Here is a 26,636-nt window from a genome sequence, read left to right as displayed (position 1 = left end):
CAGAAGTCTAACGCTCCTTTCTGACTGATCACCACGGCCTACTGAGAACATAAAGGCTTCTATTCTTGCCATCCAGCTGTATTCAGAAAGCCGAGTAAAGATGTAATTGCATTTTACAATTGAAGGAAACTTATGTCGTCGCCTGAAAGCAAATGTATTTTCTATTTTCTACAGACACATCAGGTATTTAGTATCTCCATTCTCTAAAAAAGGAAAGTTAAAGCTGGTACTGATCTGATACTTCTTCTCCGTAATACTAAGGCCTCATTCAGACTTCTGTCTATCACGCACTGGCCACAGATCCTCCTGATCAGAACTTGATGGCCCACATTTGCCTACGATGCTGTCCGGTTTGGGTCAGGAGACTCGCGGCCAGTCCATATATTGCAGTCTGTACTCCGACCATGATACTTGGACATGAGTGAGATCTAATAGTCCATGGGATCTGTCAGTAAGATTGTATCTTAAAGAAACAAACGTTTCTCAGGGAAATCAATAAAGAACTAATATTAATGGGGTCACAGATGAAGAAAAAAATCTAAACTTTACAAGCTTTCTAAACTGCAGTACAAAATGAAAATCTGTTTTCCATTTGCATCCAAATAAATACAATACAGAATGTCCTGTTCTCCTTCTGCCCTAAGATTAAGTTGAACATAGAAGGAATATTTTACCATTGATCATGCAAATGTCTTGATGAACTTTTATAAAATGATGTAAAATGTGTTGCGCACACTGGAAAATCTCAGGGAAAAAATGCAAGATTTAAGCTTACTGTTTTGGAGGAAAAAGCCACCAGCTTTGTGTCCGCTGAGGTTTTGTTTGGAAGCCCTTCATATTCTAGGAGAAGCAGAATAGAACAAACTCCTAAAATACTCTGTTATGGCGGATGACTGAGGATAATTATCTCTGGAAACTACCGAATGATTCTCGCTAGGCAAATGATATGGCTGCTGTCAGCGATCGCAGAGGACATGAAGGACCGGCGTCATTCTTCATCTACAGCTCAAGCTTTATTGCTTTAGGACTCGGAACTTGACATATTTTACTATTATTCGGGCTACACTGACAAGAACGTTTGTAACTCAATCTGCGATGGAATTCACGAGGAAAATAGACCAGTAAAAATCAGTCTATTCCCGGGCAGTTGTGAAGGAAGGTGGTGGTGGCCTGATATACCAGGATTAAATCATCCATGGTGTTAACAGGTGCTCAGGAACATCTGAATTTTACCCCTGAGATTGTCCATAGAAGATGTTCCTGGAGACTTCTCCTTTAAGGGTAGATTCCCATCAAAGCAGGCCTCTGAAATCACCGGCTATATATGAGCTGCCTTGGCTGCTTTTCTGTTTGCTGATAAAGAGGATTACATTCTAGATGATGTAGAGTAACATGAGCCGTAGAAGTTTGTGTTCTTCATTTTCGTGGATGCATATTTCTTATCAGCACTGTTTTAGAACAGCTATGAAAAGTTTGGCAGCCTTTAAAATGCTAAGTAAATCACACAGGGAGGAATGAAAATCCATTTGCCAACTGCTATGGCGTTTTTATTTGAGTCTTAGGAAGCAAAAACCCTCATCCAAGCACTCATTACTGTAGTTGTGTTCCAGGTTTCCCAACAGTGCCGTGACTCCAAGAATATTCTCCTTACAGATCCCAGCAATATGGAGTAGTTCCAGGGCCCCTACCGGGGTTATCACAACGCTTAGATTAAAATGCACATGCCGGAAAGGCTTACACCCAAATATTCTACTATAGACGATAACGTATAGAAATGTATTCAATGTACTTCACCCGATATAGCCACCCATATGATGCCGTCCTTCACTAGAACTTTAGGGTATGTGCACGTGTTAGTAGGAATGAGGGGACAATATTTGGTGCAGAAAATTCTTCACCATTTCTGCCATGCATCATTTTATGTCAGTGGGGTCTGTCAGGATCCAGCTTACGTCATGGCTTTTGCTAATAATGGTAGTTTATGATGGGAGGAGAACATGGCGCCGTCTGCTGTGTATACTACTTTTATGTTCTGTATTTTGGTATTCTATTCTGTGGGTTATTTTAGGTGCTAATGCACATTGGGAAGCATGTATGCTTCTTAGAAACGGTTCTGATTTGTGACTTTATTGTGATTGGGGTCAGAGTTAAAGATTTGCATGTTCTAAAAGATCACTTTCTGGTGCAGGAACAGAAACTCTGTCAGCGATATGACCAGTTGATGGAAGCTTGGGAGAAAAAAGTGGAGCGTATTGAAAATAATCCACGCAGAAGAGCAAAGGAGAGCAAGATAAGGGAGTATTATGAGAAGCAGTTCCCTGAGATCCGCAAGCAGAGGGAGCTTCAGGAACGCATGCAGAGGTTGGTGTTAAATTTGTATTAAATGTAACCTTGTTACAGCTGCCATGCAACATTACAGGTTAAATGGTACAATTATTTTCCATTAAATGAACAAATAAAAGGACTTAAAGGAATATGTCACCAGCAATAATCTGAGCGCAGCAATAATGTGCGGGTACAGACTCTGACTCCAGCGATGTGTCACTTACTGGCTGTGTAGTTTTGATAAAATCACTGTTTTATCAGGAGATTAGTATTAGAGGACTAGTAAACCTTTTGCCAGATAGTTAAGCATATTCACAAGCGCTGTATAACCCCACCCTCCACCTCTGATTGGCAGCACACCATACATGGGCAGAAAGCTGCCAATCAGTGGTGTGGGTGGGATTATATACAGTAGACCTCAGCATTTAGAGAACTGCTAGATCTGCAGCAGATAAAACACTGAGTCTGTCAAAACTGCAGTAACCAGTAAAGTAAGTGACACAACTATGGAATCCTGGTCTGTACCTCTACATTAGGCTGCTCTCCGATGAATTTGCTGTTATTTAACAATCATTACTTGATTTTACTTCTGGGTGTAAAACTTCGTCTTTGTAGGTTTTTGTTTTTGCTCTCAGATGAAGTAGTGAAAACCTAGCAACAGAGTCCATTTAAAAGTCTGACTATATTTGCTTTCCCATATGTTTGCTCAAATTTTATGTAGGTGTAATCAAATTTGGATATATATGGAGATATACCGTATATACTCGAGTATAAGCTGACCCGAGCACCTAGTTTTACCACAGAAAACTGGAAGCTTATTGACTCGAGTATAAGCGAGGTATGCATTGACCCCTCATCCCTGTCCTGCTATGCGTGGCTTCCCCTGTCTTGTCCTGGTATGTGTGGCAACCCCGTCCTGTCCTGGTATGTGGCTCCCCCTGTTGTATGCATGGCTCCCACGGTCCCGCATAGCTCCCACAGTCCCACATGGCTCCCACTGTCCCGCATGGCTCACACCCCCATCCTACACACCCTCCTCGCGCATCCCTGCATCTCTGTCCCGGCGCTGGCAGCTCTTCCTTGTTCCTGTGCTCAGCAGTCACGTGGTACCGCTCATTAAGGTAATGAACATGCGCTCCGTACCTATGGGAGTGGAGACGTGTGCATATTCATTACCTTAATGAGCAGAACCACGTGACCGCTGAGCACAGGAACAAGGAAAAGCTGCCTGCGCCGGGAAAGAAATGCAGGGACGGAAGTGCAGCGACGGAGGGTGAGTAGTGATGTCTTCTGGAAGCTGGCGGCTGCAGCTGTCACTGCTACAGCTGCCGGCTCCCTCTCCCCCACCGGCTTTCTGGAGAATGACTCATGTATAAGCCGAGGGGGGCGTTTTCAGCCCCCAAAAATGTGCTGAAAATCTCGGCTTATACACGAGTATATACGGTATATATATGATATGATACGATTCATACTGATCGGATTCACACACGTATACGGCGTGTGTATGTATACATACACACGCCGTATATATGTGTGTGTGTGTGTGTGAATCCGATCAGTATGTCTTTGTGCTCTGAGTATCCTCTCACACTTTAACCCCTTTCTGTCCTCGGACGGGATAGTACGGTACGTCCGAGGTCAGATTCCCTGCTTTGATGCAGGCTCCGGCGGTGATCCCGCATCAAAGCCCAGACATGTCAGCTGTTTTGAACAGCTGACATGTGCCCGCAATAGCGGCGGGTGGAATTTAACTAGTTAAATGCCGCTGTCAAACGCTGATAGCGGCATTTAACTAGCGCGCATCGCTGCCCCAGTCACGTGATCCGGGGTCAGCGATGCATCGACATAACAACCAGAGGTCTCCTTGAGACCTCTACGGTTGTTGATACCGGATTGCTATGAGCGCCACCCTGTGGTCGGCGCTCATAGCAAGTCTGTAATTCTACTACATAGGAGCGATCTGAGCTTCGCTCCTATGTAGCAGAGACGATCAGGCTATGCCAGCTTCTAGCCTCCCATGGAGGCTATTGAAACATGGCAAAAGTAAAAAAAATATATATATAAAAGTTTAAATCACCCCCCTTTCGCCCCATTCAAAATAAAACAATTAAAAAAAATCAAACTTACACATATTTGGTATCGCTGTGTTCAGAATCGCCCGATCTATCAAGAAAAAAAGGATTAAACTGATCGCTAAACGGCGTAGCAAGAAAAAAAATATGAAACGCCAGAATTAAGTTTTTTTGGTCACCGCGCAATTGCATTAAAATGCAATAACGGGCGATCAAAAGAACATATCTGCACCAAAATGGTATCATTAAAAACGTCAGCTCGGCACGCAAAAAATAAGCCCTCACCCAACCCAAGATCACGAAAAATGGAGACGCTACGAGTATCGGAAAATGGCACAATTTTTGTTTGTGTTTTTTTTTTTTTTACCAAAGTTTGTAACTTTTTTTCACCACTTGGATAACTTAACTTAGATAACCACTTAGACATGTTTGGTGTCTATGAACTTGTAATACATTTGAAAAAACTGACTGTCACATCCATACATAGACTAAGTGTGAACAGGTGCTAAACCTAGAGTCGCCAACTCCTATACATTCAAGCAAATAAGGTAGCACACTGTAGCGCTGAAACATGCAAACATGAAACATGAAAATTTAACTACATTACTGCACTAGAAATATGAAAAATGAGAGCGTTTAGCGCATAAAAAAGGCAAATTTGATGTGTACCTGGTAGCCACTTTACGGCATCTCTCTTATACCAGGTCCTACGATTTCCTTCCTCACTGAGAATAAACGTCTCCATCTGAATGGGTGCCTATGAAAACCTCTTGTGAGACTACCATTCTCTCACTCTGTGGAGGGGTAATGGACCTGCTGTAATTAAAACACCTGTGACTAGGAGGCGGAGTGCTCGGTCAGAAGGCTAAATAATACATTTGAAAAAACTGACCGTCACATGCATACATAGACTAAGTGTGAACAGGTGCTAAACCTAGAGTCGCCAACTCCTATACATTCAAGCAAATAAGGTAGCACACTGTAGCGCTGAAACATGCAAACATGAAAATTTAACTGCATTACTGCACTAGAAATATGAAAAATGAGTGCGTTTAGCGCATAAAAAAGGCCAATTTTGTGTGTACCTGGTAGCCACTTTACGGCATCTCTCTTATACCAGGTCCTACGATTTCCTTCCTCACTGAGAATACACGTCTCCATCTGAATGGGTGCCTATGAAAACCTCTTGTGAGACTACCATTCTCTCTCTCTCTGTGGAGGGGTACTGGACCTGCTGTAATTAAAACACCTGTGACTAGGAGGCGGAGTGCTCGTAGGACCTGGTATAAGAGAGATGCCGTAAAGTGGCTACCAGGTACACATAAAATTATGCGCTAAACGCTCTCATTTTTCATATTTCTAGTGCAGTAATGCAGTTAAATTTTCATGTTTCATGTTTGCATGTTTCAGCGCTACAGTGTGCTACCTTATTTGCTTGAATGTATAGGAGTTGGCGACTCTAGGTTTAGCACCTGTTCACACTTAGTCTATGTATGGATGTGACGGTCAGTTTTTTCAAATGTATTATTTAGCCTTCTGACCGAGCACTCCGCCTCCTAGTCACAGGTGTTTTAATTACAGCAGGTCCATTACCCCTCCACAGAGAGAGAGAATGGTAGTCTCACAAGAGGTTTTCATAGGCACTCATTCAGATGGAGACGTTTATTCTCAGTGAGGAAGGAAATCGTAGGACCTGGTATAAGAGAGATGCCGTAAAGTGGCTACCAGGTACACATAAAATTGGCCTTTTTTATACGCTAAACGCTCTCATTTTTCATATTTCTCGTGCAGTAATTAGGTTGAATTTTCATGTTTGCATGTTTCAGCGCTACAGTGTGCTACCTTATTTGCTTGTATGAACTTGTAATGACCTGGAGAATAATAATGTCAGGTCAGTTTTAGCTTTTAGTTAACCTAGCAAAAAATCCAATCAAAAAAACAAGTGTGGGATTGCACTTTTTTTTTTGTAATTTCACCGCACTTGGAATTTTTTTCCCTTTTTCTAGTACATGACATGCTAAAACCAATGATGTCGTTCAAAAGTACAGTTTGTCCCGCAAAAAATAAGCCCTCACATGGCCGTATTGATGGAAAATTAAAAAAGTTACAGCTGCGGGAAGAAGGGGAGCAAAAAACTAAAACGAAAAAATTAAAATACCCTGGGTCATAAAGGGGTTAAATATCCTATCAGTCTCCGGGCCATGAGCCGAACTGTGGATGACAAAAAATAGAGATGGCTATATATAAAGTGTGAGAGGAAACTGGAGTACACAAAGTAAACCCACAAAAACACAGGGAGAACATACATTTCATATGGGAACATACAGTACAGACCAAAAGTTTGGACACACCTTCTCATTTAAAGATCTTTCTGTATTTTCATGACTATGAAAATTGTACATTCACACTGAAGGCATCAAAACTATGAATTAACACATGTGGAATTATACGGTATACTTAGCAAAAAAGTGTGAAACAACTGAAATTATTTTTTATTGAAATTATAATCCTATTTCAACACCCTGATCACCTCACTGTCCAATAACCCTAAACGTCTCTTCGACACTTTCCAGTACCTACTCAACCAAAGAGAGCAGGCCCCAACCACAGATCTCCGCGCTGACGATCTGGCCAATTACTTCAAAGAAAAAATTGACCACATTCGACAGGAAATCATCTCCCAATCTCTTCATACCAGGCACTGTCCTCCCTCCCCCACTGCATCTAGTTCACTCTCTGACTTTGAACCAGTTACAGAAGAAGAAGTAAGCAGGCTCCTTGCATCTTCTCGCCCGACCACTTGCACCAGTGACCCCATTCCGTCACATCTCCAGTCCCTTTCCCCGGCTGTCACCTCTCACATAACAAAAATATTCAACCTTTCCCTCACTTCCGGTATTTTTCCCTCCTCATTTAAGCATGCCATCATACATCCATTACTTAAAAAACCCTCCCTCGACCAAAACTGTGCCGCTAATTATAGACCTGTCTCTAATCTTCCCTTCATCTCTAAACTCCTGGAATGCCTAGTCCACTCCCGTCTTACCCGCTATCTCTCAGATAACTCTCTTCTCGACCCTCTTCAATCTGGCTTCCGCTCTTTACACTCTACTGAAACTGCCCTCACTAAAGTCTCTAATGACCTACTAACAGCTAAATCTGATGGTCACTACTCCATGCTAATTCTCTTGGATCTTTCCGCAGCATTCGACACTGTGGATCATCAGCTCCTCCTCACTATGCTCCGCTCCATCGGCATCAAGGACACCGTTCTCTCTTGGTTCTCCTCCTATCTCTCTGACCGATCCTTCACTGTATGTTTTGCTGGTTCCTCCTCCTCTCCCCTTCCCCTTACTGTTGGGGTTCCTCAAGGATCAGTCCTAGGCCCCCTCCTCTTCTCTTTGTATACTGCCCCTATTGGAAAAACAATCAGTAGATTTGGTTTCCAGTACCGTCTCTATGCGGACGACACCCAATTATACACCTCTTCTCCTGCTTTCACTCCGACCTTCTTAGAAAACACCAGTGATTGTCTTACCGCTGTCTCTAACATCATGTCCTCCCTCTATCTGAAACTGAACCTGTCAAAAACTGAACTCCTCGTGTTTTCTCCCTCTGCTAACCTACCTTTGCCTGACATTGCCATCTCCGTGTGCGGTTCCACCATTTCTCCAAAGCAACATGCCCGCTGCCTTGGGGTCATCCTTGATTCCGAACTTTCATTCACCCCCCACATCCGATCACTGGCTCGCTCTTCTTATCTGCATCTCAAAAATATTTCTAGAATTCGCCCTTTTCTTACTTTCGACTCTGCAAAAACTCTTACTGTCTCACTTATTCATTCTTGTCTGGACTATTGTAACTCTCTACTAATCGGCCTCCCTCTTACCAAACTCTCCCTGCTCCAATCTGTCCTGAATGCTGCTGCCAGGATCATATTCCTCACCAACCGTTACACCGATGCCTCTACCTTGTGCCAGTCATTACACTGGCTATCCATCCACTCCAGAATCCAGTACAAAACTACTACCCTCATCCACAAAGCACTCCATGGCTCAGCACCACCCTACATCTCCTGTCTGGTCTCAGTCTACCACCCTACCTGTGCCCTCCGTTCCGCTAATGACCTCAGGTTAGCATCCTCAATAATCAGAACCTCCCATTCCCGTCTCCAAGACTTTACACGTGCTGCGCCGATTCTTTGGAATGCACTACCTAGGTTAATACGATTAATCCCCAATCCCCTCAGTTTTAAGCGTGCCCTAAAAACGCATTTGTTCAGACTGGCCTACCGCCTCAACGCATTAACCTAACTATCCCTGTGTGGCCTAAAAAAAAAAAATAGTCAGGTTCCTTGCATCATGTTCTCATACACTTTATGCAGTCAATAGCCTCTGTGTCTGTACTGCTACATACTTAGGCTGTTAACTGGTTCATGCAGCTTTACATGAACACCCAAGCCTTACACTATGGCTGGTCCAAATAACTAAAGCAATTGTTACCATCCTCCTCTCGTGTCTTCCCTTTTCCTCATAGTTTGTAAGCTTGCGAGCAGGGCCCTCATTCCTCCTGGTATCTGTTTTGAACTGTGATTTCTGTTATGCTGTAATGTCTATTGTCTGTACAAGTCCCCTCTATAAGTTGTAAAGCGCTGCGGAATATGTTGGCGCTATATAAATAAAATTATTATTATTATTAAATTATGTCTTATATTCTAGGTTCTTCAAAGTAGCCACCTTTTGCTTTGATGACTGCTTTGCACACTCTTGGCATTCTCTTGATGAGCTTCAAGAGGTAGTCACCAGAAATGGTCTTCCAACAATCTTGAAGGAGTTCCCAGAGATGCTTAGCACTTGTGGGCCGTTTTGCCTCCACTCTGCAGTCCAGCTCACACCAAACCATCTCGATTGGGTTCAGGTCTGGTGACTGTGGAGGCCAGGTTATCTGGTGTAGCACCCCATCACTCTCCTTCTTGGTCAAATAGCCCTTACACAGCACTGGAGGTGTGTTTGGGGTCATTGTCCTGTTGAAAAATAAATGATGGTCCAACTAAACGCAAACCGGATGGAATAGCATGCCGCTGCAAGATGCTGTGGTAGTTCAGTATGCCTTCAATTTGGAATAAATCCCTAACAGTCACACCAGCAAAGCACCCCCACACCATCACACCTCCTCCTCCATGCTTCATGGTGGGAACCAGGCATGTAGAGTCCATCCGTTCACCTTTTCTGCGTCGCACAAAGACACGGTGGTTGGAACTAAAGATCTCAGATTTGGAATCATCAGACCAAAGCACAGATTTCCACTGGTCTAATGTCCATTCCGTGTGTTCTTTAGCCCAAGTCTCTTCTGCTTGTTGCCTGTCCTATTTTACCATGAAGGCCTGCTGCACAAAGTCTCCTCTTAACAGTTGTTGTAGAGATGTGTCTGCTGCTAGAACTCTGTGTGGCATTGACCTGGTCTCTAATCTGAGCTGCTGTTAACCTGCGATTTTTGAGACTGGTGACTCGGATAAACTTATCCTCTTAACAGTTGTTGTAGAGATGTGTCTGCTGCTAGAACTCTGTGTGGCATTGACCTGGTCTCTAATCTGAGCTGCTGTTAACCTGCGATTTTTGAGACTGGTGACTCGGATAAACTTATCCTCAGAAGCAGAGGTGACTCTTGGTCTTCCTTTCCTGGAGCGGTCCTCATGTGAGCCAGTTTCTTTGTAGCGCTTGATGGTTTTTGCAACTGCACTTGGGGACACTTTCAAAGTTTTCCAAATTTTTCGGACTGACTGACCTTCATTTCTTAAAGTAATGATGGCCACTCGTTTTTCTTTACTTAGCTGCTTTTTCCTTGCCATAATACAAATTCTAACAGTCTATTCAGTAGGACTATATCAGCTGTGTATCCACCAGACTTTTGCACAGCACAACTCACCATTTATAAGGCAAGAAATCCCACTTATTAAACCTGACAGGGCACACCTGTGAAGTGAAAACGATTCCCGGTGACTACCTCTTGAAGCTCATCAAGAGAATGCCAAGAGTGTGCAAAGCAGTCATCAAAGCAAAAGGTGGCTACTTTGAAGAACCTAGAATATAAGACATAATTTCAGTTGTTACACACTTTTTTGTTAAGTATATAATTCCACATGTGTTAATTCATAGTTTTGATGCCTTCAGTGTAAATTTACAATTTTCATAGTCATGAAAATACAGAAAAATCTTTAAATGAGAAGGTGTGTCCAAACTTTTTATCTGTACTGTATGAAAGTAACATATTAACTGCAAGCTCTGGGCCCGAGTGCTACAGAGCAAGCTGTAAAATTTCTTGGGCATGCTTACAACATCAGGTCACTGTGTACTGAGCAGTGACCGAAGTACACCTCTAAGACTAAGGCTATGTGCACACTTTGCGGATTCCACTGCGGATTTTTCCGCAGCGGAATGCCAAAATCCACAGTGAAAACCCGTCGCGGTTTTTACTGCGGATTTATCGCGGTTTTTACTGCGGATACTTCTGCGGTTTCTCATCTGCATTTTCCTATTGGAGCAGGTGAAAATCCGCAGAAAAGTGACATGCTGCGGAATGTAATCCGCTGCGTTTCCGCTCGGTTTTTTTCGCAGCATGTGCACAGCGTTTTTTGTTTGCCATAGGTTTACATTGTACTGTAAACTCATGGGAAACTGCTGCGGATCCGCAGCGGTGAAATCCGCTGCAGATCCGCAGCAAAATCCGCAAAGTGTGCACATAGCCTAAAAGCTGACAGCTCATTGGAAGACTAAAGCTCATTTTCTCCCCGTAGCTGCACTGTCAGTGAGATGGCCATACAGCTTTGGAACTCTGTTTTCTTTTGTGTAACTAACAGGGTTCCCTTTAAATAGCTCAACAAAACATATATAACAAGTCAGCACAAAATGCCACTTTTAAAGACTACTGCAATCTAAGAATTATTCAATCCCTGAATAAAATCCCTCATCAGGGCACACATTTGGAAGTTGCATCAGGTATGCTGCCTTTTTTTTAAGAGAGTCAAGTGAAGGGTCCAAAAAGTTAACAGATCATTACTGTGCAGCCTATTAATGTAATGAGTGTTCCTGGAGTTACAGTTTGAAGCATAGTTCACAAGATCAACGTTAAAGGTACACTGGCTATGTGACCTGGATGTGGCAGAAAGAGGGTGCTATCAATGGCTGCCATCAGATTCCTGAGGAGGTAGGTGATCAAAAATCCTTGAGGGATTTTAACAGACCTGCAGCAAGATTTGGTGACAGCAAGCTCTATAGAGTTTCCAGTTGCACTATAAAAGTCTACTCCAGTATTCTAAAAACCAAATAAATAAGCCACAGAAGTGTTCAAACTCTGTTCTGTGAAGTGATTTGTTAAAGCTGCACCTTTTTTAGCCTACGGATCAGCACAATGCCTGGAGGAGGCAGAATGCAGCACCAGCTAAAAGAACACCCTGCCTACAGTTAAGCATGCAAGTGGCTAGGTTATTCTCTGGGGCTGCTGGGCTTCCTGACACTGGAAACCTGCAGTTTGTGGAGGACAACATGCATTAAATCAATTCTCAGGAAATCCTAGGAAAAAAGAGCATGCCTTTTTTTGATGAAGGTGATCCTTGGATGTCATTGAACCTTCCAACAGGACAATAATTCCAAGCATGCGTCTTAAGTCCACTAAGATTTGGTTTCAGAAGAAGTCCTGGAGTGGCCATCAAAATGACCTGACTTGAGGTGCAAAGAAAATCTTTAATTTGAAAATGGAGTTTGCAGTACACAAATCTGAGAACATTAGTGAACTGGAGGCCACTGCAAATGAGGAATGGGCTTAGATTCCTTAGGAACGCCGACAGAATTTGGTGTCTGGCTGTTAAGATCTGCTTAAAACATGTTGCATAGCAAAAGGGGCTCTTCTAATTCTAAGACTTTCAGTCAGTAACGGTGGCACTTGTTATATTAGTTCTCTTCAGTTATTTAGATTCTTCTTGGTTTATTGTAAACAGCAGAAAGTTTGTACATTTTTCTGATAAACCTAATTGGCGATGGGGTTTTAATAATTGATACTGGCTGTGTGATTTCTGCAGAGAAAAACGTAGTTCAAAAGCTGCCCAGGACCAAGCCTCATGGGAGATTAGTCGCACATGCGAATCCTTGGTGGCTTCTCCCCGCCAACTACCAATATCTGACAGATCTCTCCCTATAAACGCACGCAGGGAGAGTCCTGTCACTCCAGGGGAGCAGGCGGGGAGAAACTGCCTGGGACTTGCCTGTCTGACTAGTCCTCTGTGCGTATCAGTCCTTGACAAATTTTTAGAGTATGCTTTTCTCTGAAACGCCCACAGCCTTTGTAACATACTTTGATCAAACGAGGGAAATTAGTGGATAACATCCGTGCTGCTTAACAAATGAAAATCCGGACGTATTGATGCAAAGGAATTGTGGCTTTATTCAACGCGTTTCGAAGTCTCTGTATGACTTCTTCCTCAGGAATACCACATGTATTATGTTATACGCTAATTTCCCTCGTTTGGTTCCTGATATGGTCAATGGCCGTGGATCTGCGGCAGCTGACGTTTATATGCCCTTTCAAAGGGGCACCGGGTGAGCAGTTTTCTGAATAACAGATTCTGAAATTGTCGGATAAGACCCTATGTGCGCTTCTTCTCTCCTATAGTTTCTCTGTTTAACATACTTTGATATAATATTAAATCAATATTATTATTATTATTATTATTATACAGAGACTAATAGAAACAGTATGACATGACAATATAATAAACCTGAAATAATCTATTATTATCAAGAAAAATGGAAGAAAGTTAAATGTTACTCTGGTTGGCAATGTTTTTCATCTTTTAGCATTGGCATGTTTCCATGTACTGGTGTTTTATTGTTCGACATCTCTGAATGTCTGGAATAAAGTCAGAAAGGGTGAAAAACATTAGCTTATAAGTATTATTACATCCAGTGAGAGCCTGGGGTATCAAGTGTACTATGGATGTCTGCTGTGGCTATGTTAAGTTGCTCATCCATACAACCTGCTGGTGCATCACTACACATGGCTGAACATTTCAATTCCATCTCTCAGCAGGGTAGGACAAAGGGGAAGCGGTCTGTCCTTATCTGCCGCACGCAGTGAGCATGAAGTGTCAGAAATCATTGACGGCCTCTCTGAACAGGAGGTAAGGATTCCTTCTGCTTTATTTGCTCTGCCGCAATGTCCAGTACACTGTATTACACCTATGCAGATTGGAAAAGTCTTCTGAAATGAAATTGAAAAATGACTCGCATCTAAATAATTCAATTGGATATCACCATTGTTTCTATAACAATGTTTTGCAATATCCTAGTCATATACAGTTACTTAAAAGGGTTATCTGAGACTAGTTTTTTTTTTTTTTTTTTTACTATGGACCCAAGAACGAACAGGCAAGTAGTTGCCCAACACCAGCTCAGTGCGTTCACCGACCGCTCCTGCCAGCAATTCTGCTGCTTCACGTTAGCAGATCAGCACTTTCTTTTATGGGTGACTGTGTCAATGGGGTGTGACTATCAACGTCATGGTGATTGACAGCCGGCTTCCCGCTTTTAGGGGGGAGCCAGCTGTCAGTCAGCATGGCATCAGCATCCGCGCTGTCAACTGAGAGGAGCAGAAGACAAGCAGCTGCTATGTCGATGTGCCATCAGTGGAAGCTGCAGGATCACCGGCAGGAATGTTTTGTGACCGCTCTCAGTCAGCAGAGATAGGCAGCGGGCTGAATGGGCAGATAATTGGCAGCCACTTGCCTGTTAGTTCTTAGGCCCATGGTAAAAATAAAATAGTCCCAGATAACCCCTTTTAACACCTTAAAGGGAACCTGTCACATGAAAAAACACTATTAAGCTGCAGATATAGGGTCAATCTGAAGGATAATTACATTCTGAACCTGACCTCCACATCTGGTACCTCCTGGTAGTGTTTGGGTTTCAGTCATAGGGTCGCTCCGGTGCGGGGTCAGTCAATGGGCTGCGTATAGAAAGTGGCAGCTGTAACTGGGCCCCAGCACTGACTGACAGCAGCTCAGCATTACTGCCAGGTGACTGGACCATTGCCGGTGCCACCTCTGTGATTGAAACACAAATGCTGCTGGAGGTATAAAGTTAATTTCCTCCCGGTATTGGGGTCTAAGTGCAGGCGCTGGGCGAATGTAGAACACTATTAACCTGCAGATTAACACCATATCTGAAGCTTAATAGCATTTTTTCACGTGATAGTTTCCCTTTAACACTCCAGTACAGACATGTCTGTCATGGAGCTGGTTGAGATGTGGAACAGACTCAGGACCTGACCCCACTCCACACAGGACAGCTGCCATCTGCCTCTAATAGCAACCTCCGGAGCTATCTGACATGCGTGTGTTAATCAAGACAGCGGCATTTAGGCTGCACAATTCTGTCCAGTCATCCAATCCAGGAGTCCATTGCCCCCTTTTCACCTGTAATGTGATCACAGGGTGCTGATGGGTTTCTGTCTTATGGCCAGACTTAATAGGAGACCTTGATGAGGACTTTGTGCCAAACTAAGCTATTGCATCATATTGTACAAGGAATCAAACGACTCCTGGTTCAAGTACCCTATGGTAAAAAATAAAAAAGGTAAATATATTTTTAAAAAACATTGAAATTACTCTCCTGTACCTCAGCTAAAAATAAAGAAATGTAAAAAAAAATATTAGGTATAACCAGTTTCTTAAAAGCCTCATATATTCAAATATAAAGGTGTTTACTCTATACAGTAAGTGTCGCAAAAAAAAAACCCATGCCATAATTATATTGTCACTTTTTAATTGTCGCACCTCTCGCATTAGGTCAATAATAAGTGATCTTCTTTACCCCAAAGTGGTACCATTTTAAAACGGCAACAAAAAAACAAACCCCACCAATGGAAAAATATAAAGTTAAAGGTCTCAGAAAATTGTGAGTTTAAAATTTCTATCAACTAAAATTATAAGAAAATTGCGTTTTTGATATTGCCACATTCATACTAACCTGGAGGATAATAATTTTCACCACACAATGAATACCATAAAAACAAAACCCCCAAAAAACAATGGTTTTGGACTATTTTCCTATTTTTCTGTACATAACTGTGTATAGTAAAGTGACTTTCCAAACAAGTCTTAATACAGTCATGTTGATTGAAAAATATAAAAGTTATGGCTCTAGGAAGAGGGAGAGGTAAAGTTTGGGAATATCCTTTCAATTGGTGTTTGCATTGATTTTCCTTTTTTACCTTTCTTAAGCTTCCCATTGATTAACTTTCAGAAATGTACACTTACTCGTTATTGTACTTGTTTTCAATCTACACAGTGTGTAATTTGTTAAAGCTGCTCTTCCTATTGTATAATGGATTTGGAAATTATAACTGTAGTTAGAATACGTCCAAACAAACCCAAAGATTGCAGGCCAAATTTGTAAACTGAACGCAATAGGTCATGAATATGTCCATTAATATGTTTCTGGGGTCGGTCCTGTTCTGAACAGGATAGGACTTAACATGTCCCCAATATTAGATTATAATCTTGATATCTTGGTAACTACTTTATACTGCTAATGTTGTGGACTCAACTGGTGAGATGGATTCACTAAGCCCTATGTCAAGGGGGAGCCCATAATAGCAGCACGGATCAGAGGTGTTGATGCAGTGGAGCAAGAAGCAGGACAGTATGCGGAACAATGAAGACCGGTAGAACCTGGATATATAAGAGAGTAGGTGGATCAGTGAAGCTTGAAGTGTTAGATGCAGTAGAGCCAAATGTGCAAAAAGCACATAGGTACAACAGAGTTGAGCAGGCAATCAAACACTTTTTCGCAGAAGTACGGGTAGTGCACAGGAATAGCAGAATTGAGTAGGCGACCATGCTTTCTCAGTGTGGGAGTACAGGTTGCAAACAGAAATAGCAAAATTGAGTAAGGCTTCTTTCACATTTCCGTCAGTAGTCAGCCGTCACAAAGCGTCGGCGCGACGTACCGACAGACGTTTGGGAAATAGTGGCAGCGGATGCAGTGTTTCAACGGTCCGCTGTCCGGAATGCTAAAGTCTAAAATCCCGGGGAGGAGAGAGAGCTTTCCTGCCGGGCATGCACAGTAGGAAACACAGGATGCAACGTATAGAAAAACGTTCCCTTGAACGTTTTAGCAGACGACGGTCTGCCAAAATGCACAGGGTCCAGTGCACGACGGACATAACGTGTGCCCACACGTCGCTAATACAAGTCAATGGGAAAAAACAGGATCCTGCATACAAATTTGCAGGATCCTGTTTTTTCACAAACCGACGTATTTCGACTTGTGGAGGAAGACGGAAATGTGAAAGAAGCCTAAGCATATTCTCACATTCATACTGCAGAGATAAGATTGCAGACAGCACCAAGAATAGCAGGACTGCAGTGGTAGTGGGGCCCGGGTTGCACTCGGGACCAGTTGAGTAGATAAGTTGAGTCAGATACCTGTGGGAAGTGTGGATTGACTCTTTGAAAGCATGTGGTAGCAGTGTGTACTACTATCTGAATACTCAGGCAGCCCTAAAAGGCTTTGGATGATATCAGTGATGCAAGCAAGGTTACCAAAGTAATCCAGCCTGATCTCGCACAGAGGGAGCTGGCCCTAGAGGAAAGAAGAAGCGGAGCCCATCACAGGAGCAATGGCAGGTGACAAACAGCTAGAAATTTTGGAGACATGGGCTGTCTTCAGGTTGTTCTTGTAGTCTCACCTGCAGATAAGTCTACACAGACAACTTCCCTTTCTCATGTTTGTCAATCTTGTGTACAGTAGTTGGCACCCATAGTCACACATGTGCCTGTTGTGGGAGCCTGACAAGGAGCAGAAGAGGGTGGTAAAGTATCGTAAGTAGTAGACAGTTGTGATATATGAGGCCCTGTTACCCATCGTGACCAATCAGATTTCAGTTCTCATTTCATAAGCTACCCTGGAGAAGAGAACGTTGAACTGTGATTGGATGCTGTGGGCGACAGTACCAGTGTTTTTGTTGATGGCAGTTTTGATGAGTCCCAGGGGGTGTAATAGTCGCCACTACAGAAGCTGTCCTCAGGAAATGTTCAACAAATCATAATTTAATAGAATCATTTTGTGAAATCTTTCTAACAGGTTTTTGATACTGGGAACAATTTGGAAATAAAGGAAATGTATTTCTGTGTGACATTGCTTTTCCAATGATAATGGGAGGTATTGATGTAAAAATGATATATTTTGTGAGGGAAAAATGTAGTATTCATGGTAATTGTCATTCCGATCTGGGTGACTGCCAAAATCTATCCAAAAGTCAAGTGTTCCTTCATTACAGCAATGATGTCTGCTGCAATGACGCCAGCGATATTTTACAAATGAGGTGTTTTGTCTGGGCAGACCTACATAGCTGTTTCTTCCACTAGTGAACTGAAATTCTGTCAAACATCCCTGAAGTTTGTTTTTTTTTCTCTTTGTTTGAAAATTAGTCATACACTAGAATAGATGCGTCCTTTGTCGATTTTACTTGACCGGGCCATAATGCACTATTTAACAAATCTTAAGTTTTTTTGCAGATTTCAAAGGGAACTGATCACTGAGTATATTTGTCTCTGATATGCCGCTTTAATTATCTGGCCAGGGACCATAGATTGAGATGAGACTGGTCCTGTGCCACCTGCTCCTGGCCTGCTCTTCCCAGCGTCGCTCTAAAAGATTGACAAGTATCTCACTATGGAAGACACCTCTGGCAGCGCTGTGAAATGCTGGCCGGAAACTAACTAATCTAGTTTCCGGAGCGTTTCTGAGGAAAGTATACGTACCTGCAATTATGCACATAGGCTGCGACTCATGAGCCCGCAGTTTGCGCGGCGTTTGAAATGAGCGAACCCGAACTTAAAAGTTCAGGATTCGTACCGGACTATTATTGTCCTGAACGATTGTGATTTGCTTTTTAAAGTTTTGATTATTCCAATTATAATGACATTTCCTCTTTGTTATTTATTTATTTTTTATTGCCAGAGAACTCATTTATGTTTCATTTCACCAACTAGCATTAGGGTCAGCATGGTGGCTCAGTGGTTAGCATTGTAGGCTTGCCATAGACAGCATTTACAAGGAGTTTGTATGTTATTATTATTATTATTATAGCGCCATTTATTCCATGGCGCTTTACATGTGAGGAGGGGTATACATAATAAAAACAAGTGCAATAATCTTGAACAATACAAGTCACAACTAGTACAGGAGGAGAGAGGACCCTGCCCGTGTGGGCTCACTATTTACAAGGGGATGGGTGAGGATACAGTAGGTGAGGATAGAGCTCGTCGTGCAGCGGTTTGGTCGATCGGTGGTTACTGCAGGTTGTAGGCTTGCCGGAAGAGGTAGGTCTTCAGGCTCTTTTTGAAGGTTTCGATGGTAGGTGAGAGTCTGATATGTTGTGATAGAGAGTTCCAGAGTAGGGGTGATGTGCGGGAGAAATCTTGTATACGATTGTGGGAAGAGGAGATAAGAGGGGAGTAGAGAAGGAGATCTTGTAAGGATCGGAGGTTGCGTGCAGGTAAGTACCAGGAGACGAGGTCACAGATGTATGGAGACAGGTTGTGGATGGCTTTGTATGTCATGGTTAGGCTTTTGTACTGGAGTCTCTGGGTAATGGGGATATGATCTCTCCATATTTGAGCGGGTTTCCTCCCACATCCAAAGATATACTGATAAGGAATTTAGATTGTGAGCCCAAATGGGAACAGTGCCGATGTCTGTAAAGGGCTGTAGGGTTACACAGCGAGTGTCTGACGCTAGCTGTAGGGAGCTCTGCCCACTGCTGTTAACCTGTTAAACACCATTATGAATCACTGACAGCGGCACTTAAACTGTGCGATCCTACCTGGTGTCTCTTTTGGCCATTCCCATAAGTCGCCATGGCAGCTCCCTGCTGATCGCCCCGGTGGCTGCCATGATGGTAATAATCAAAACTACAAGTTCTTCACAAAAACAAGCCTTTATACCACTATGTTGACAGGAAAATAAAAAGTTATGTCTCTTCAAAGAAGAAGAAAAAATGGAAGCGCAAGAACAAAAAGTGGCCTAATCCTTAAAATGTATTCTTGCATGAAAATAAACAAGTTTGCAGTTGACTTGCTTTTTTGATCTTCTATCATTCTCCTGCAATGAGGGCTTCTATCTTACATAGTGTACAGCTCTTTTCCATGGAACCTGGCCATCAGAACCTGGGCCAATGTGCTCTGTATTTACAGTCCAGGAGAGGGGTTAACTTATAATATACCAGCCAACTGATGTGTATACAGCAGCTAGCTGCTCACCTCCCTCCCTCTGATCTCCTGACAGGGCTTTTATCAGTCCTGTGTAATTACAATCCCTCCTCCTCACTCAAGTCCCCATCATCACAGTTCTTGCTGACTAGATCCCTGTGCTTGTTCAGTTGCCCTGTTATCTCTTTATGCAAAGTGATAACAGTGCAGACTCAGAACAAACCACTGTCAGCTGAAAGTATTACAGCAGAACGTGCGCTGAGCTTTATAGTTCTACTAATACTACAGCTCTGCTACTCACCAGAACTGTCAGTCAAGGAGAAGAGCCCACCCTGCCAGGAGCGAGGAAGTGAAGAGGCTGGAGAGTTGTGAGCTGTTGAAGGACCAAGTCAAGAATAACCCTTTAAGGGGTTAAATTAAGTTACAGGAAATTTTATACATTAGATGTTCAATTGTGCTTTGTCGCCTGTTTTTTTTTGTTTTCTGTCAATTTCGATCCCATACACCGTATTTGAAATGTACAGTGCAAGAAAGACCGGTGTGGACTGTGATTTGGGAAGCCGCCCTCCTCTTCAGTTTCACATGCTTTGTTATTTAGAAGAATTCTCATGTCCACATAGGCAGTCTGGTATCTGTGACTATTCACAGCCTTGTTTCAGATGTAGTGGGAGTCTGTTGACAGCTGGTTACATGACCTCCATTGTAGCCGGACGCCTCATTGGCAACTGCTTTTTGTATCTACCCAACCTCAGACACCTACGCAAGTCACTCAACAAGAACTTGTAAGAAATGCTTGACAACGGTGGCTGACATGGTTTTACTTAGAGGTCATGGATAAGATAACCCCTAGAAAGGCTATTCCTGCCAGCCTTATAATTGTCTTCTTTATAATTGTGACTTTCTTGTAGAACCTGGAGAGACAGATGCGTCAGCTGGCAGTCATCCCGCCCATGCTGTTTGACGCTGAGCAGCAGCGTATTAAGTTCATCAACATGAATGGCCTGATGGATGATCCCATGAAGGTGTACAAGGAGCGGCAGGTCATGAACATGTGGAGTGAACACGAAAAAGATACCTTCAGGGAGAAGTAAGTTTTTGTACTCCGGCAGATTCATGTTGACTCAAATTGTGCCTTGTTTTTATTTATTCTTCATTCTTTTTGCATTAAAGGGCATGGTTAGTTATACAAACCTATTTTCATATACCCTGTGAAGGAATTTTGAGATGGAGTCAGTCCTCAGCTTAGGATCCTATTTAGAAAAGGGAGCATTTTTCATTTAGGAGGACTCCTGTCCTTTATTGCAGACATTACATAATTGCTCAATTTCCCCTGTGTGGAGCTCCAGGGATATTGCATTCTTATTGGCAGACTTCCCTGCAGATTGCAGCTGATTTCTAGGAGTCCCCACAGAGGGACACTTTATAACCACAGTATTATTAAAGGACTCTTAACAACTAGAAATCTTTCCATTTAGCATTTAATATGCACATACATACATAAGAAATTTTGACTAGTGGGGGTCTGGGTGCAGAGACCCCTTTTGATCTCTAAACGAATGGACAGAAGCACTTAATACTGCTCTCCTCCAGTACTGAAGACTTGCTCATAGACTTTCTATGGAGACTTCTTTGGTCTCCTAGAAGAGCAGTTCTCGGCACAGAATGTTAGAGTTGGAAGGGACCTCAAGGGTCATCGTGTCCAACCCCTTGCTCAATGCAGGATTCACTAAGCCATCTCAGCCAGTTGTCTGTCCAGCCTCTGTTTGAAGACTTCCGTTGAAGGAGAACTCACCACCTCTCGTGGCAGCCTGTTCCACTCATTGATCAACCTCACTGTTAGAAAGTTTTTTCTAATATTTAATCTGTATCTTCTCCCTTTCAGTTCATTACTCCTTGTGTTTCCATGTGCTAATGAGAATAATGATGATCCCTCTACACTGTGGCATCCCTTAATATATTTGTAGACCACTATTAACCCCCTTAATCCCATATGACGTACTATCCCGTCAAGGTGACCTGGGACTTAATTCCCAGGGACGGGATAGTACGTCATAGCGATCGGCCGCACTCACGGGGGGAGCGCAGCTGATCGTGGCCGGGTGTCAGCTGACTATCGCAGCTGACATCCGGCACTATGTGCCAGGAGAAGTCACGGAATGCTCCTGGCACATTAACCCCCGGCAGAATGCGATCAAACATGATCGCAGCGTTCTGGGGGCATAGGGAAGCATCGCGCAGGGAGGGGGCTCCCTTCGTGCTTCCCTGAGACCCTCGGTACAAGGCGATGTGTTCACCTTGTATCGAGCGTCTCCTCCCTGCAGGCCCCGGATCCAAAATGGCCGCGGGGCTGCATCCGGGTTCTGCAGTGAGGTGGCTTACCAAGCGCCTGCTTAATTCCTAAATAAAGAAAAAAATATATATATTGTTCCCATAAATACATTCCTTTATCTAAATTAAAAAAAAACAATAAAAGTACACATATTTAGTATCGCCGCGTACGTAACAACCCGACCTATAAAACTGTCCCACTATTTAACCCCTTCAGTGAACACCGTAAAAAATAAAAAAACGCTTTCATACCGCCGAACAAAAAGTGGAATAGCACACGATCAAAAACACAGATATAAATAACCATGGTACCGCTGAACACATCATCTTGTCCAGCAAAAAACGAACTGCCATACAGCGTCATCAGCGAAAAAATAAAAAAGTTATAGTCCTCAGAATAAAGTGATGCAAAAATAATTATTTTTTTTATAAAATAGTTTTTATCGTATAAAAGCGCCAAAACATAAAAAAATGATATAAACGAGGTATCACTGAAATAGTACTGACCCGAAGAATAGAACTGCTTTATCCATTATACCAAAACCGGAATGGGATAAACGCCCCCTCCCCCCCCAAAAAAAAAGAAATTCATGAATAACTGGTTTTTGGTCATACTGCCTCACAAAAATTGGAATAAAAAGCGATCAAAAAATGTCACGTGCCCGAAAATGTTACCAATAAAAACGTCAACTCGTCCCGCAAAAAACAAGACGTCACATGACTCTGTGGACCAAAATATGGAAAAATTATAGCTCTCAAAATGTGGTAACGCAAAATATTTTTTGCAATAAAAAGCATCTTTTACTGTGTGACAGTAGCCAATCATAAAAATCCGCTAAAAAACACGCTATAAAAGTAAATCAAATCCCCCCCTTCATCACCCCCTTAGTTAGGGAAAAATAAAAAATTTAAAAAAATGTATTTATTTCTATTTTCCCGTTAGGGTTAGGGTTGGGGCTAGGGTTAGGGTTTGGATTACATTTACGGTTGGGATTAGGGTTAGGGGTGTGTCATGGTTAGGGGTGTGGTTAGGGTTATGGTTGGGATTAGGGTTAGGGGTGTGGTTGGGGTTAGGGGTGTGTTTGGGTTAGGGTTTCAGTTAGAATTGGGGGTTTCCACTGTTTAGGCTCATCAGGGCTCTCCAAACGTGACATGGCGTCCCATCTCAATTCCAGCCAATTCTGCGTTGGAAAAGTAAAACAGTGCTCCTTCCTTTCCGAGCTCTCCCGTGCACCCAAACAGGGGTTTACCCCAACATATGGGATATCGGCGTACTCAGGACAAATTGGACAACATCTTTTGGGGACCAATTTCTCCTGTTACCCTTGGGAAAATACAAAACTGGGTGTTAAAGATAATTTTTGTGGAAAAAAAATGATTTTTTTATTTTCACAGCTCTACGTTAACTGTAGTGAAACACTTGGGGGTTCAAAGTTCTCACAACACATCTAGATAAGTTCCTTGAGGGGTCTAGTTTCCAATATGGGGTCACTTTTGGGGGGTTTCTACTGTTTAGGTACATCAGGGGCTCTGCAAATGCAACGTGACCCCTGCAGACCAATCCATCTAAGTCTGCATTCCAAATGGCGCTCCTTCCCTTCCGAGCTCTGCCATGTGCCCAAGCGGTGGTTCCCCCCCACATATGGGGTATCAGCGTATTCAGGACAAATTGCACAACAACTTTTGGGGTCCAATTTCTCTTGTTACCCTTGGGAAAATACAAAACTGGGGGCTAAAAATAAGTTTTTGGAAAAGAAAAAGAATTTTTATTTTCACGGCTCTGCGTTATAAACTGTAGTGAAACACTTGGGGGTTCAAAGCTCTCGCAACACATCTAGATAAGATCCTTAGGGGGTCTACTTTCCAAAATGGTGTCACTTGTGAGGGGTTTCAATGTTTAGGCACATCAGGGGCTCTCCAAACTCAACATGGCGTCCCATTTCAATTCCAGCCAATTTTGCATTGAAAAGTCAAAAGACGCTCCTTCCCTTCCGAGCTCTGCCATGCACCCAAACAGTGGTTTACCCCCACATATGGGGTATCAGCGTACTCAGGACAAATTACAAAACAACGTTTGGGGTCCAATTTCTTCTGCTACCCTTGTGAGAATAAAAGATTGGGGGCGAAAAGTTCATTTTTGTGAAAAAATATTATTTTTTATTTTTACGGCTCTACATTATAAACTTCTGTGAAACACTTGATGGGTCAAAGTGCTCACCACACATCTAGATAAGTTCCTTAAGGGTCTACTTTCCATAATGGTGTCACTTGTGGGGGGGTTTCAATTTTTAGGCACATCAGGGGCTCCCCAACGCAACATGGCGTCCCATCTCAATTCCAGCCAATTTTGCATTGAAAAGTCAAATGGCTCTCCTTCCCTTCCAAGCTCTGCCATGCACCCAAACAGTGGTTTACCCCAACATATGGGGTATCTGGGTACTCAGGACAAATTGTACAACAACTTTTCGGGTCCATTTGCTCCTGTTACCCTTGGTAAAATAAAACAAATTGGAGCTGAAGTACATTTTTTGTGAACAAAAAATAAATGTTCTTTTTTTTTTTAAACATTCCAAAAATTCCTGTGAAACATCTGAAGCGTTAATAAACTTCTTGAAGGTGGATTTGAGCAACTTGAGGGGTGCAGTTTTTAGAATGGTGTCACACTTGGTTATTTTCTATCATATAGACCCCTCAAAATGACTTAAAATGTGATGTGGTCCCTAAAAAAAAAAATGGTGTTGTAAAAATGAGAAATTGCTGGTCAACTTTTAACCCTTATAACTCCCTAAAAAAAAAAAAAAAAATTGTTTCCAAAATTGTGCTGATGTAAAGTAGACATGTGGGAAATGTTACTTATTAAGTATTTTGTGTGACAGATCTCTGTGATTTAAGGGCAGGGAAGTTGGAAAAGTGCGGAATTGTCAAAATTTTCGCCAAATTTTCGTTTTTTTTCACAAATAAAAGCAGGTAATATCAAATAAATGTTACCACTATCATGAAGTACAATATGTCTTGAGAAAACAAGAGGATGATTACTTCACGTGATGTAGACTTTGTGCTTCTCTTAATACATCCTAGAACTGTGTTTGCCTGTTTTGCTGGTGCATCACACTGTTGACTCATGTGCAGTCTGTTATTTATTAGTATACCAAAGTCTTTTTCCCACATGCTGTTGCTTAGTTCTATTCCTCCTATTCTATAGATGTAATTTTCATTTTTCTTGCCCAGTTGTAGAATCTTTCATTTCTCCTTGTTAAATACCATTCTGTTAGTCGCTGCTCATTGTGCAAGCTTATCTAGATTCTTCTGTATCCTTTCTCTGTCTTCTCTAGTGTTAGCTATCCCTCCTAGCTTTGCATCGTCTGCAAATTTGATTAGTTTCAGTTCAATTATCTAAATCATTTATTAAAATGTTGAACAACACTGGGGCCAGGACAGAGAGAGCCTTGTGGTAGCCCACTTGAAACACTTCCAATTCGATGTGCAACCATTTATTACCACTCTTTGAGTACGATCACTGAGCCAGTTATGAACCCACCTAACCGTAGCCTTGTAAATCCCAAACTTGGTCATTTTATCAGTAAGGATAGTATGAGATACTTAAGCAAAGCATTTGATAAAGTCGAGATACACTATCCTTTTCTGCTGCTTTATTTTGGCATTTATGGCCTCTTTCCACCTGGACCTTAACAGATTAAAACGTCTGACTTGTGTCTGTGGGTTGCACAAGCCTTCCAGGTAAACAGGGTTCATGCTTACCCCATCTGTAGGACGTTAAAGGGGTTGCACCGTTTGCATCCTGTAGACGCTGTATTACACTGTCTATTAATTGCTGCGCAATGAGATAATGGCGTTGGCCACATTGTAATTATTTTATCAGATGTTTTGGGGACATGATTTTGTGGCACTTACTATTATATAGATATGACCGGTTCTCCTCCTATTCGTTACTGCAGCTTTCCTTTCAGGCTGTACAACTCTCCTGTCTATAACATGGGGGCTGTTAGAGGAGCATGTGATCAGACCTGTCAATTAGTCTTATCCAATTGGAAACATTACATTAGAAAACTGCTTTTCTATTGGAGGAGGCTGATGGACAGGTCTGGTCATAAGCTCCTCCACCAGCGCCCATTTTATGGACTGGAGAGCTGTTCAGTCTGTGAAAGCTGCACTAAAAGCAGGAGGAGAACCTGTCATTTCTATGTAAGTAAGTGCCAAAAAATGATGTCTCCAACACATCTGATAAGATAAAGATAATATGGCCAACCCCATTAATGCATTTTGTAATACAGAGACTATAGGAGGAAAACGATGGAAAAGTTTTTAGAAACCCAATTACTAAAAAGATTTTGCGCCAGTTGCATGGATTTAAGTAAGGAGAAAATTCCCCAAAGGTTGACAACCCCTTTAAGTAATTGATAGACATACATAACAAATGTCGTATGTCCAGGCCATCGTCTTCATGTCATAATTTTATGCAGTCAGTGTCTGATACATATTTGTATATCATTTGTATATTCATTACCACAGATTATCTGAGAAGTTTTCCTTGCTGTAATGTGATCAAATACAATTTTCCATTATTAATTTGCTGAGTTGCACTAAATATAAAGTGATGTTATTAATGTACAGAATGAGACAGTCTT

The 26,636-nt window shown here is 42.4% G+C and overlaps 1 protein-coding gene across 25 annotated transcripts in view; it reads left to right on the top strand.

The window, feature by feature from the left end:
* NCOR2 (nuclear receptor corepressor 2) overlaps positions 1-26,636 on the top strand; it is a 511,202-nt gene that overhangs the window by 268,436 nt on the left and 216,130 nt on the right. For all 25 annotated transcript variants that reach the window (XM_077293242.1, XM_077293235.1, XM_077293237.1 and 22 more), the window contains 3 exons: positions 2,189-2,361; positions 13,476-13,569; positions 20,571-20,749. In XM_077293242.1, coding sequence (XP_077149357.1) covers positions 2,189-2,361; positions 13,476-13,569; positions 20,571-20,749 — 446 coding nt within the window. The remainder of the gene's footprint in view (positions 1-2,188; positions 2,362-13,475; positions 13,570-20,570; positions 20,750-26,636) is intronic.

The sequence above is a fragment of the Ranitomeya variabilis genome, chromosome 1 (genome assembly GCF_051348905.1).
Source record: "Ranitomeya variabilis isolate aRanVar5 chromosome 1, aRanVar5.hap1, whole genome shotgun sequence".
NCBI classification, from domain to species: Eukaryota; Metazoa; Chordata; class Amphibia; order Anura; family Dendrobatidae; genus Ranitomeya; species Ranitomeya variabilis.
Note: the sequence above shows the minus strand (reverse complement) of the source record. Positions and strands in the feature narration are given on the sequence as shown.